General features: G+C 28.2%; 2 protein-coding genes across 5 annotated transcripts in view; one reads left to right on the forward strand and one right to left on the reverse strand.

Moving 5' to 3' along the window:
* The first annotated feature begins 70 nt into the window (after nt 1–70).
* On the forward strand, nt 71–4,289 carry Tango6 (transport and golgi organization 6). The gene is made up of 8 exons (XM_069116346.1): nt 71–266; nt 351–480; nt 839–1,070; nt 1,139–1,672; nt 1,762–2,961; nt 3,042–3,246; nt 3,312–3,463; nt 4,005–4,289. The coding sequence occupies exons 1-8, from the start codon at nt 212–214 to the stop codon at nt 4,287–4,289; spliced, it is 2,793 nt and encodes a 930-aa protein (XP_068972447.1). The 5' UTR covers nt 71–211.
* A 33-nt stretch (nt 4,290–4,322) lies between these two features.
* Rab3GAP1 (RAB3 GTPase activating protein subunit 1) overlaps nt 4,323–14,011 on the reverse strand; it is a 36,209-nt gene continuing 26,520 nt past the window's right edge. For 3 of the 4 annotated variants that reach the window (XM_069117465.1, XM_069117462.1, XM_069117464.1), the window contains 8 exons: nt 12,677–12,734; nt 12,414–12,501; nt 11,778–11,922; nt 10,619–10,799; nt 9,081–9,180; nt 8,662–8,981; nt 7,887–8,090; nt 4,323–6,415 (listed from right to left, as the gene is read on the reverse strand). In XM_069117465.1, coding sequence (XP_068973566.1) covers nt 6,191–6,415; nt 7,887–8,090; nt 8,662–8,981; nt 9,081–9,180; nt 10,619–10,799; nt 11,778–11,922; nt 12,414–12,501; nt 12,677–12,734 — 1,321 coding nt within the window. In that variant the 3' untranslated portion in view covers nt 4,323–6,190. The remainder of the gene's footprint in view (nt 6,416–7,886; nt 8,091–8,661; nt 8,982–9,080; nt 9,181–10,618; nt 10,800–11,777; nt 11,923–12,413; nt 12,502–12,676; nt 12,735–14,011) is intronic. The other variant, XM_069117463.1, reaches the window with a different exon arrangement.

A 14,011-nucleotide genomic window follows, 5' to 3' on the forward strand; every position in this document is an offset into this window, starting at 1 on the left:
CATTGTCACGTATGCGCAGAACGAGAACCTTCTTGTCTTCCATGTTGATTTTTCGCAATTCAATTTTCGAACGGTTTCTTCTACACTTTCGGTATATGTGTGTCGAGACCAGTTCATCTGACTGTGATCGCAATTCCTACTCTTTGATATGTACCTATTATATTTATATTTTGAAGTAATAGTTTAGTTTTTTGATTAAATAAACAAAAACATGGATTATCATGAAATACTGCATCATTTAATATCATTTTGTAAACCTGAAAGTGGTATGATAACATTTTTTATATATTAAAATGAGTAAATTTTATAATCATTAAAAATTGTTAATGGGAGTTTTATAATTTTATAAGTTGTAGGAAAGGCTGAGTTTGATGAAAGTTTGCAGAAGGTTTTGCAAAAAATACAACTAGTTTTAGTGAAAAATGATGAAAACCTTGTAATTAACAGTATTGAAGATGAAAATGAACCTGATGATATTAGGTAATATCAGCATTTTTTATAACTCTTAAATTTAATATGTTGGCAGCTACTTCTGAATTTCAATTTTTTCGATTGCACATGCCATGATATAAATTGACAGTATAAAAAACAATTTTGTTATTCTTTTCTTCAATCAAAAAAAAAAAAAAAAACAATGCTCGAAATCATTTTACATTAATGATAAACAAGTATCTCTGGCATCTCAAGCATTTAAAAATATTTTGTTGATTAATAAAGTGCAATGCATTATAAAATGGCATGTGACATGTGATGGTTAACACGTTAAAATTATATAAGTTATATAAAATTATTTAAAATTAAATGCAAAGATGTCTTAAAATTTCTAATGTATTTTTAGGTATCGGTATATATATATGATCATATATGTTTTACAAAATATAAAGAAGAATAATTCCACAAACGACAGATCTTTACTTAGTGTTAAGCAATTTCGTATTTTAAAACTTTGTATAGAGGTGGTAACTGCCATAGGAATTATATCTTGTCTTTTACCTGGTGTCGGAGTTGACATGGCTAAATTATGTCCCAGAACTATGGTGATCTGGAAGGAAGATATATCAGATTTCCAAGTATGAATTATAGTTATTGCATTAAAAAACACTAATTGGGAAAATTAAAAATATTTCCTTTATTTCAGAAATACAAGAGATTAAAATTTGCAGTTAATTCTATCATAGATTTATACGATGATATTATGTTTCGTCCTCCAATACTTTCTCAAATGGGATCCTTATTCGCTGCACTTTTACAATTATCCTATGCCCCATTGATAAAACCACTTGAAAACACTATACCGACTCAAGAAGGAAATGAAAGCAAGGTTAAATTTATAATGACTAAAGATATATATGATAAATTAAAAAAAGATCAAGAACACTTTATATGTTTGTTTCATAAGTTATTAAATAACTGTCCCTCACCTATATGCATGAAAGAATTGATGGTAATTCTTGGCATTAAAGGAGTACCAAGATGGCTCCAACGTGAAACCCGCAAATATTTAGTACAACAACTAATGCAACCTAACGGAATTATTTCAATCGTAACTATTGTTTGTGAAAACCCATTGGATTATGGACAACATTGGAATAAATTGGATACTATTTCCCGATTAATAGCTACATCACATGGAATGAATTCTGATGAATATTATAAATCCATATGCTCACAAGTACATTTTATAAATTATTTTTGTATTAGCAATTCATATTTATTTCCTTGAATACTTGATAATTTTAGGATAAACTATATTTGTTTCAGTTACTGGATCTTTTAAGTTCAAACCGGATTATGCATTCGGCAATAATAGCAAGCTACTGCATTGCTGTATTAAATGAATACAATCCGATTGTTTGCTATGAAAATATTATAAAAGTAATATATGATCCATTACTAGTAAATTCAGAAAATGAAGAGAAAGTGAAAAGCGAGGAGGAAGTGGAAAAATGTATTGAAAATTTAACAAGATGCTTTGTTACCACGGAAAGTAAATTTAAACAATTGCCTTCTGAACTTCTAATGAATGTAGCTGTTCCTTTATTTTCATTATATAACACTGTTAGACAAAGTGCTTATGTACTAAAATCTAAACTTAAACAACTTGTACTACTGCTTTTATATGAACAACCATTAAAAACTGATCTTTTTGCCGCATTTCTTGGACACAATATAACTAATAAATTTGGAAATTATTTGAAATCAAAGTTTGGACCAGCAGGTGGAATTGAAATTCTTGGATTAGATAGGACTTGCAAATATGAAGAATTTGCAGACACTTTATTTGACTTGACGTTTACTACAAGAAATCTATCAACTAAACTGTTTTCCTATTTATTACAATTTCTATCAAATTGCATAAAAGTAGATCAAATAGAAGCTCAAAATACGTTAGAAACTGAGGAAGATACAATGGAAAAGATGGAAGAAAAATTAGCAGCTGTGAAACTTCTATCAAGTTTAGCTAATATATCTGTTGTGCAAGAATCACAAGTTGAAGATCCAAAACTAATGTTCTATTTTATAAAATTATTACTTAATCAGCATATAAAAAAAACACAGGATTTGACAGCAGATGAAGACTGTGAAATCTTATATGTAGGCTTAATGTTAGTGAAAATGATTGTAAACGAAAAGAAGAAATCTTTAGATTGGACAGTATTCAATGATTTTCTAAGATTCTTGAAAGAATGTTGTGCTTTTTCAAATATTCCATCTCAATTGTTAATGTTAATGCGAGAATTGATAGAACTAGTTGAAACTAAAGGTAAACCAGAAAAAAAACGTTATCAGGACGTGTCAGCTGGTTGTAATGTAGCAAACAGATTCGAAAGCGTAATTCAAGATCTTGCGGATCCGTTACTACCTGTACGTGCTCATGCACTTGTAGTTCTTACTAAACTAATTGAAAATATGGATCCGTGTACTATTTCTAAAAAATCAGTTCTTCTACAATTATTTATGGTTGGTAGAAAGAATCTTTTTCTGATTTTATTCTCTTCTAATGTATTTTGTGTATTGTATATCTTTTTTTTTTTTTATAGGAAAATGTAAAACATGAAGATTCGTTTATATATTTGGCAGCAATTAACGGATTATGTGCTTTAGCCACTTCATATCCAGAAGTAGTTGTTAAAACATTAGTACAGGAATATATTGATATACCACAGCGTATTTCTGGTGGAGACATAAATATAGAAACTAGAGTTAAGTTAGGAGAAATACTTGTAAAAATGACCAGAAATTTAGGTATGTCTTGTACAGATTCCTTTCCCCTTGTATATAAAATTTTTCAGAATTGTATATTTTTATAGGTGAAATGGTATCGTCTTATAAGAATATTTTAATAAACGGATTCTTATGTGCTATACGAGATGCAGATTCTTTAATGCGAGCATCTAGTCTTTCTTGCTTAGCTGAACTCTGTAAAGTATTAGGTTTTCGTTTGGGAGATGACGTTGTTGAGGTATGTTAAATTAATTTACATAAATATGAATATTATATAAAGCCATAAAACGTAGTTCTAGCAAGCGGAGAACGATTTTTCATGAAATTGACAATTATGTATTTATTTATATAAGATTCCGTTTTTTCGTTTTAAAAACTTATTGTACATATACTTTTGACTTGTAGATATTGACTTCATGGAACTTGGTATATTTTTGTCTTTCTGTCATATTTGCTATTTTATTAATGTAGTTCGAAAAGAGTAGTCAAAATGTTGACTGTCTAAAACAACTTTTATCTTATAAATTACTCGAAATATTTCCTTTAAACGAAAATTTTATTAAAAGATTTTTAGTTTTTATTTCAGATTTATTCTTTCACAAAAAATTACCGTTTGATATTATTATATTTTATATCATATTTATATTTTATATCATAATGAATTCTTACTAAAAGTATATATAATTATATACAATTGAATTTAATATATATTTAAGTACATTATGCTTTGGATGTATATGTAAACTCGATTATAAATGAGTTTTAATATAAATCTTTAGGTGATCTATTGCCTTACCAGTATTGTAAAAACAGACAAAGTCCCTGAATGTCGACGAGCTGCAGTTATGGTTAGCACTTTATTATTCCGTGGTCTTGGAAGGGATACATTAACAAGCCTGGGTAAAGATTTGGTTGACTTATATCGTGGCCTTAAACACTTACGAGACAACGATGAGGATCTAATACTACGTTTACATGCTCAACTAGCGTTGGAAGAATTAGATTTAATTGTGCAAGACTTCATCCTTGCTTCTCCAAAACTTGAAAAAAAAATTATTCTTTAGGTTTTTAATAATGAGTACCGTTATGAAAAAATATAGTTTAAGAATATTTACTATTTGGTTCCTACAAAGAATATTTATATTCATTATTTCTTTTTTAATGTATAAGTTTGAGTTATTTGTTATAGTTCTAAATAAAAGCAAATATAATTGATTTCGTTTACCATAAGTCTTTGACCAAAGTATTCAAATTTTACATATTTTTATACACGTCAGGAAAGTTTGTCAATATTATTAATTTATTCATTGATCATTGTCTCCTTTTTTTTCTCTACAGAAACAAGCATGTTTAAGGCTGTTGCTTTGAACACAACATTCAGTTCTCTTCGCATTAATACATTTTGTTCATACCTGATGTAATGATAATAAATATTATTATTAATACGATTATATATATAATACTATTAATACAATACCATTACTGCATCAACAACATATCTTGGTACATATATATGGTAAAAAAGAGTATATTAGAATTTAGTATCGAAAAAATAGTTTTGTGAAAAAATGAGTTTATAAAGACTTCACTTAATGAGCATAAGAGTAATAGAAGAAGGAGAAATTAGATACATGAATGAACAATTACGGAATATAAGAAAGAATATAAGAAAAAGTACGAGTGAATTTCACTTATATAGATAATTATTTTAAGCTGGCTAAAAATGAGTGAAAACAGTACAATTTGTTACCAATGAGTATTTTGTACGAACAATAAACAATAGATCTAATTATCACTTGATATAACTAGACTGCGAATGTTTATGGAAATTCATATTTCTGTAAATATAATTAAAGAAATAGAACCTAAACAGAAATTTGTTTCATCTACTAAATGTCGTGATAAGTACTATATATTCTTAGTATATTTTGTATATTTTTGTATATTATATGTATTTTGTGCATTTTTGAAGTTTTAAATTCCGCATAAATGTTCAAACATCCGCAGTCTAGATATGACAAAATATTCGTGTTAAGAATCTCACAGTTGTCAAGGTGATATGAAGGAATGTTGATGATGTGTTGTTATATATGTATATGTCTAAGTCTGATAAAAATATGCTTCATTGGAAAATAAGGGTATATGGAAATACATACTTTTTGTAACCATTATATATATATATAAAGTGAATACATTGATGCTGGTTTGATGCTGTTGTACATGTACTACACCATTAAGAGAATACACTACCCTATACTTATAAAATATATACTTTTATCTCCCTTAAAAGTTTTAGGTGAATAGAATGTTGTATCAAAGGAATTTATCAAAATTCAAATTTCTGATAAAATTAGGAATGTGAAGGAATATTTTGCATAATTTATTTATTTTACAATGTAATGTTTTTATGATACTTCAATTACTGGTTTTTTAAATGTTTACAGTTGATTTTTTTGGTAAAAGGTTTCTTTTTCTTTAAACTACTGCCATTTTTACGAGCACTACAACTTTCAAAAAATCCTCTGCCACATTTCAGATAATAGATTCTAGTTTATAAATCGGAAAGAACTTTTTATCTTAAATGTTTCAGTACTCTGCAGAAATGGCAGCCAGTTATCTATGTTTTAGCAGAAAAGGTTTCGAATGTAGTGAATAATTTTGCCATTTTTTCCTTTAAAAAAAATTGTGAAGTAAAGTTAAAGTCACATTAATATCATTTGAAAAAGATCTAAATTTTTTATCTTGTAATAACTTATCAAAAAAGTTCTCCAATTCTTCTTTATGGCAGTTTTTATATACAAATTTGTCGATAGAGAAATCGGAATAATAGCGAACTAATGCATGGAAAATTTATTTTAACAACTTATTTCACACAATTGGAAAAGATGGAAAGACAGAAACGACTGAATTTCTAAAGTATTCATTAATCAATACATTCTTAATTAGACAAGTCTTAGAATGTGGACTATAAAAATATCGTATCTTTCGAGAAGAATCCAGCTAACCGAATATCATCTCGTTTAAGACATACATACAGCCTTTGTGGTTGTGGAGTTGAGGTTGGCGAGGGCCTTGGTGTTACAATTCGTAAAATAAACTCTTTACAGCAAGGTTCTGGGAATGTTTTAAACTTATCTCCAGCAACATCTACGTCTGGATTACTATTGAGGGAGGTCATTATAAGAGCAGCCTAGAACATACAAAGTTATTAATAGCATATTACTTTTCTTAAATAAATATTTGTATTAAAGAGTATTGCAATCTAGATGATTAAAAAATTCGACTGTTGGATATTTACATTCTCTTTGTACTTAGCTTTTGTCATGCGAAAATGTATTCTTAAATTATTAATACAAAAGTCGTAAAATTGTAGAATCAAGTTATAATTAAAAGAAGAAATCCAAACGCCTTATATTCAGAATGAAATTTTCCAAATTGGTGAAAGTTTTCTTGGAAATGATCGAATAAATTGATTTGCATTTTTGATTATATATAAAATAGTCGTTTGGCTAGTGAGTGAATTAGAAGTTGATATTTGCAATATGTTTTTAACAACCTGAGGGATTTAAAAATGAATTTATACACTTTTAAATATCGCCACTTTAATATTTATATCAGCTTTAATTTACTATTTATCATCTATACCAGAATTAGGTAATATATTCTGTGATCAGAAGGTAATAAGACTTTTGACATAAGCATAAATTAGTATGAAAAGAATGCATTAGGATTTGTCATACTTTCATTTTCCTTTGTATCTTAAATAATATTGCAGAGAATACTTTCGTTTATATAATGAAACTTTTATTCTCGCCGACTAATGGCTACTGATGATTTATTTAGCATGAACAGGCTACTTTGGATAACAAAGAGCTCAGTCTATATATATAGATGCTTAGTCAAAGATTTGAAAATCTAATGAAACCAACGTTAAGTAATTATCTACACATTGTTTTTGTTTGTCTTGAATTTCTTAATATCTCACAATTAGTTATTTTTATTGGTACAAAGTTGATTGGTTTAGTCAGAACAATGTACATTAAGATTTATGATTTTTCTCCTTTAAGATCAATTTTTTTGAAAAATCGAAGTTTTCTATATTATTGACATTTTCTATAAGAAAAAGTATTGGGATAATTGTTTCTGAAAGATAACCAAAATTTAGCTTTAATTTTGTAAAACTTATTTTATAGAATATACGGGAAACATAAACACAAGAACACTATTTTGCATCTTTCTTTGTTTACATATGATAAGCGTCAAAATTAAAGTTACCATATCTCTCAAACCAAAATAGTAATAGAAGTGTCTCAATACTTTTTATAGAGAATAACAAGAACATCGATTGGAGGAAATGTAGTTCCATTTAAAACAATATCTTTCTTTTGAAAACTCTGAGATCTTAAGGGTAAACATCATGAATCAGAATGTTGTTCATTTTGAATAAATGAACTTTGTCTTGACATAATTTTTTGTATCAGTAAAAGCAACTAAAGTATTAAGAAATTCAATGTAAACAAAACATCTTGTATAGTTAAAATGTGAAAAATAAAAATTAAGTTCTTTATTTATTTAGTAATATCTTCATATGTTAGAAGGTGTTGATTCAAAAAGTGTTGTCTAGATTAGAATACCCTCTGAAATCAAGTATTAATTAGTACTTTTTGAGCATCTCTAAACATTGTTGTTATTCGAGAACCGATATTTCCATTGGATCCACCTGGCACATCCACTTCCTTTCCTCGCATTAACTGGATGAGAAACGAAGTAAATTCTTTAGAATCATTGTTTCCACCTAGTTTATGTTGTAAAGAATTTACTTGTGCAACAAGAGCTTCTACGCCTTCTACGTCCCGAATAATTTCCTGAAATGAATTTACTTAATTTCTGATTTTCCTTTGTTTATTTATACAGAGTAAGATACCTGATATTATCTTGAAACACCTTAATATAATTATGTTCAGTAAAATATATTGCCAATGTTCATTAAATGATTTCAAAGGATCACATTTTAGTATTATTAATTTTTTTAATAGAATTATATATTTTTTACTATTATTTATATATTCTATATTATTATTTATATATAATACAATAACATTACATAATATTATAATATTATTCAATTTAATCTGTCATTCTTTACTATAAAATCATATATTATATGAAAAAATATGTTTCTTTTATATGAAAAAATTATTAATTTGGGAGATGTTTTAATTTCAACATTATATGTTAATCATATGTGTAAATGGTAACTTTTAAAATTTTTGTTGAGCGTCTCAGCTCATGATGATAAAAAAGCTAACACCATAATGTCTCCTTTGAAACCATTGAACTTTGTTCTACAATATTTTTCATTGAAGATAATAATATAAGATGTATCATACTGCATAATGTAAAATGTAAATTGATAACTATATAGGTTAAAGATACCTCATATACATGTAATTTTTGATGAATAGGTTTCGTAGCATATTGTAACTTATTAAGTATACTGATTGTAACATCAGGTAGATTTGGTAAAGCATCTTGCTTTTGTTCGCTCAAAGTGTAAAGCGCTGCATGAGTTAATGCGGGTAAGAGAAGTTGAGCAATTTGGCCTATGCGCTTTGTACTTAGGAAATGCAGAGCTTTTTCAGCTTCCCTTGTGTCATCAAATAGACGTTTTTGTCGATGTGCAGGTACAGGCAGGGCTGAACTCCAAGTTGTAGACCATGGATTATTGGGAATCAGCATTCTTGCTGATAAGTGACCTATATTAGATAATAGATTATATAATTATAGGTTTTTCTTTAAAGTTTCTTCATTTTATAATTTTAATTTAATGAGTATAAGGAGATTTCATAACAAACCTTTCGGTTGACCCCATTCATCTGTTACATCCTCCTCAATCCAATCTCTTGGGGAATACCAACGAATGAAGTCTTCCAAAACTGCTCCAGGATTCGCTGCCTACGTTTAATAAGTTCTTTGATTAATATTTTATATAAGAAATTTTTTCCAAAAGAAAAATATTACCAACTTCACTGAACGTCACTAAAACGTATGAAATGATTTCAATTTTATTTTCATTTTATTTACACATGTACATATGCGACAACAGATAAAATTACTCATTTACTTGTTAAACAGCATATTAAATATTGTAACCTTTTTGAAGACAGGTAGTGTGTCACATACCATATCGCAATGAAAGTAGACTCATGTCCGAAGACGAAACCGCAGAACAATGTTTCCTGTGATTAAAATACGAGTTGCAGCTTTTATTGAGAAATGTAACCGTCGGACAATTTGTTCATGCGGAACAAGTTATTGAAGCAACGCTCGCTCAGGCTGCTGCTTCGAATGCAGTACACGTAGAAGGAATTAACAGCGAATGTTCAAAAGACTCAGTCATGATTATATGAAGACGTGTTGCCGCCCATCAAATATTCGGGAAAACTTTGCATTCCGTTTTCTCATTGCCCATTGAGAAAGGCACTGCTATAATGTATCAGCGAATGGCAGGACAAAGACATGAACAAGAGAGCCGAAAGTGGTGTCACGGTTGATCATTGATGAAATATCAATGATCTTTTACGATAATCAGCGAACAATTCATTTAAGACTGCAAAAGTTGAAGACCAATAAAAGACTATTTGGTGGCATAAATGTATTTCTCTTTAATGATATCACGCAACTACCACCAGTGAAATGATATTGATGTTTTGTACAGCCACAGTGATGTGCTGTAGAGATTAATTTATGGCACCAATTTTCTTTCTGCAAATTCATCATTAATGTGGGGCAAATGGATGATATAGAGTTTATCGATCTATTAAATAATTTACGGTTTGACGAAGAAGTAACTTCAAGTCAACACAGGTCAAGTCAGCTTTGAGCGACAAGCTTATGTACAGAAACGATGTACGCTTCCAGAGGCAACTTTGTAAAGAAACTATTCAATTTCATCACAAAATTTGCGAAATGTACAAACGTAAAAGTGCACAGAATGCATATAGTATAAAAAAATATATAAAATACCCAAAGTAGAACATTTATTGCATTTTTTAATAGATAAAACGAATTTCTGTTAGATTTCTATTTCTTTAATTAAATCATCTAATTAAATATAACGATTTAATTAGATTATAGAAATATAAAATTACAGAAAAATCCGCAGTTTAATTATTATAAATTAAACTTTTCAGATATCTTCACAGGTAAAAAGTGTTGGTAGTGCTCGCGTGCGACAGCTATTTATATAAATCTTCGAAGTAAATAAAAAGTACCTATATATATATATATATATATATGATCTTCTTTCATTCCTAGGGTGAGTAAAATATGGTGTCAAAGTTTGGTCATCTATTTGTGAAACATACTGCATAATTTATTTTTGTATTTTCACCTTGAAAGACTCCATATCGGACAATAATGAGGCACTCATTAATCTGGCCCGCATTTCCGAAGCATGTTTGCTAGTTCCAAGCTGCATCATCACTTGGGCATCTTCCTCAAGTTGATCTTCCGTTTTTGGTACAGGATCCTGTGTTATCGGCAGATAAAGAGGATCTCCAGTTTGGATTAATCTGAATAAAATGATTATTTGATTAAGTATTTTTATTTCTCAACCTCATATCATTTGCGACTATAGCAATTAAAAATGAAATGATTTAGTTTTGAAATGTTTAATTTGATTAAATTTTACTATTAATTCGTATCACGAAGAATGTAAAACAGAAAATAAAAGTAAATATTCTAAAGTGTGGTCTAACATAATTTACTACAGTAAACTATAACGATACTATTCGAGAGTTGATTTACTATATTTATGGTATTATTTCAAATAATGGTATATCTATACCTAAGAAAGCCACGTTCCACGAAACATAACACGTGTACATAACACATAAATGAATTCGTTTTTTTAACGCGTAAATTACGAAAATTATTCCACGGAAATTTATTATTACCGAGGCATTTCATCATAAGAAATGTTTTCATTATAGACGATTTTTCAACGATGTCAGCCATATTGATTATATATTAATTAAAATAGATTGTTTGATATATTAATCGACTTGAAGAATCATTATTATCCAGGAACACGTCATTACATAGGAAAGGAAAATAGGGTGGTGTAAGTAAGTTAGCAAACCTGCGTCGGCACAAAATAACTTTGAATGAATCGATCTTTTCTAGAATTTTTAATACTTCAAACAAGTGAAAATAAATTATTAACACTGTATCTTGCCTGACGATTATGTGCCAATTTTCTGAAAATGAATCGTTATTCGTAATTAAATACAAATATAATGAGAAAATTATGTGAGTAAATAAATTAAATAAAAAGTTATAAACATGAAATTAAATGTAATTTCTTTTCATTGTCTATGTTAAAATGAAAATAGGTATTTAGTTTTTTTCACGCTCTAAGCATCAAAATTAATCGGTCGACGTATGTACAATCGGTAATATTTGACAAAACGTGGCTTTGCTAGAAATTTGTTTAAATTGAAAAACTGTTAAATGTATAAAAATAAAAAAGCAACAACTAAGTTTTATACTTGAGTGAAGGATGTTTGGCTAATCGTCCTGCTGGTTTGTTCCACAGCAGATGTGTCGCTTTCTGCTGTGCTCTTGACGACGAATCGTCCTCGTTTGCTGGTTCCTCAGAGGTGCATTCGAAAAATTCCTCTTCTTCTGATTCTGCTACAATCGGAAGGAAAACATTCTTATTGTAAAATAGATTTAAGAAACAAATGAAATACATAATATTTCTTTTTCGTTTCGTTTAAAAAGTAAATAATTAATTTAATCGTTTAAATTTGTATTTCTCTTATTGTATTGTTTTTCCCTTTATTATCTAATTTATTATTTTAATAATATTATTCCAATAATTTACTAATGATCTTTCAATAGATAAGTTTATAATTGTATTATATTATAAATGTTCACAGCTTGAAAAAGTATCTAATCTATGTATACGTTCCTGTAAAATTCATTATACATGTATAGATAAAAATAAAAAAGAAATTTTAATATAGTAGAATTTTATGTAGATACTGAACATAAATTCTACAAATTTCTACATTCTACAATTCGATTTTACTGCAAAGATAAAAATTCATAAATTTTCCATCTCACTTTAAAATTTATAACATATACATATGTACATATAAAGCAGATCTTTGAAGAATTACCTGTTTCAAACTCGTCAGTATCTGCACTTTGAGATTTATGCGCCATCTCTTCCCTTGCTTTCTTTTTTTCGATACAACAATTCATCATCTAAAGGAATAATGTTTATTGGTAATTTGAATACTTTATTTACTAAATTTAATACAAAATCCTTTCGTTACATATTTTTCTTCAGTTAATATTATAATAAAATAAATAATAAATTAGCTTTAAACTATCAAGTTCAAGAAAAAAGAATTAACGAAGAATAATGAAAGAATATTACCTGAAGTTTTTGATGCAATATACATGTTCTTACGGAATCCGGGAATCCTGGGCTCACTCTGAAATAAAACAGGTTTATTTATGCAGTTTTTATCATAATTTGGTGAATAATAGCGATGCACGTTTCGATACAAGATATCAACACTTTGTAATTACATTGATTGCGAACAACTTTTTCCTTCATACTGACTGCAAATCATTTTTATTATATAATTATTATGTTCAGTTGCTTTAATGTACAACGATAATTCCATTTTGAGAATATTACTTTTCTACTTTTATATTAAAAGTCCAAGTTCATATCATGTATTTATTTTTTAATACAATCTGAATTTTGTTTATTTCTACGTCAAGTTATTGGAAAACTTTACGATTATAGAACGAATAATAATTGGAAAAATACTATTTATTTTTAAATAATTATTATCTTTAAATTAATCTTAGATATTTTTATTTGCGAATATTACTTTGTAAATATAGAAAAGCGTAACGAAAATAATGATGAAAATCGTTTTCACAATTTTCAGTAATATCGTTATGATAACGAAGTAAGAAATCACGAAGAAGTGATAATAAGAATAAATTTTTACGATTATATATTTGTTTACTAATACCTCAGTTGCCCTTTCGGACCTCGAGGGGCTTCTTCGTATAAATCAATGGTTTCATACGAAATTGTAGACAGATAGACAGACAGACAGACAGACGGATCGCCTATGAAAGTGTTCGATGCAAATCAGAAATTTTACAAAACGTTCATATTTTGTTTCTGCAAAGACTTTTCGTGGTGGCAAATAAAGTTCATTTGAAAGATGTCATCATCTTCGATATACAGGCAAATCTTCATACGTTAAGCATTCATCGTATTATAGCACTCTTATGAGACGATTGACACGGTTATATTGGTCAAATTTGAAATCAATCTGGATATCTGTATATAGAGGCTACAAAATATTTACTACAAGCATAAAAAGTTTAATAAAAAATTAGCATACAGCATAAACAACCATCTTAAGCATGTAATGAAACGAGTATCGAAGCTTATTAATATAACGAATAATTGACTATTCAAATACTTTTATGATCTCTGTGAAATACATACATATTCTACTTGTACCGAATATCTTGTAATTTCTATATATAATTTCAGATTTGTTTCAAAGTTTCGCAGCATAGCCAGGGTGCTATTGGAATTTCAAAACGTTTCGTACAACACATATAGCGTATCCAGAGAAGGTTTTCATAATTTTATTTTAGTTTTCAATATTTAATTTCGAATACTTTCAATATTTTGGACGAAGTACTATAACGTACTATATCCAATCGAATTATTAAC

This window comes from Bombus flavifrons, chromosome 7, assembly GCF_040668555.2.
Source record: "Bombus flavifrons isolate JBK064 chromosome 7, iyBomFlav1_principal, whole genome shotgun sequence".
NCBI classification, from domain to species: Eukaryota; Metazoa; Arthropoda; class Insecta; order Hymenoptera; family Apidae; genus Bombus; species Bombus flavifrons.

Coding starts and splice junctions, on each gene's coding strand:
- Tango6 (XM_069116346.1), top strand. CDS start 212: ATGGATTATCATGAAATACTGCATCATTTAATATCATTTTGTAAACCT. Junction 1,071..1,138: donor AAGATATATCAGATTTCCAA/GTATGAATTATA, acceptor CCTTTATTTCAG/AAATACAAGAGATTAAAATT. Junction 1,673..1,761: donor ATAAATCCATATGCTCACAA/GTACATTTTATA, acceptor TATTTGTTTCAG/TTACTGGATCTTTTAAGTTC.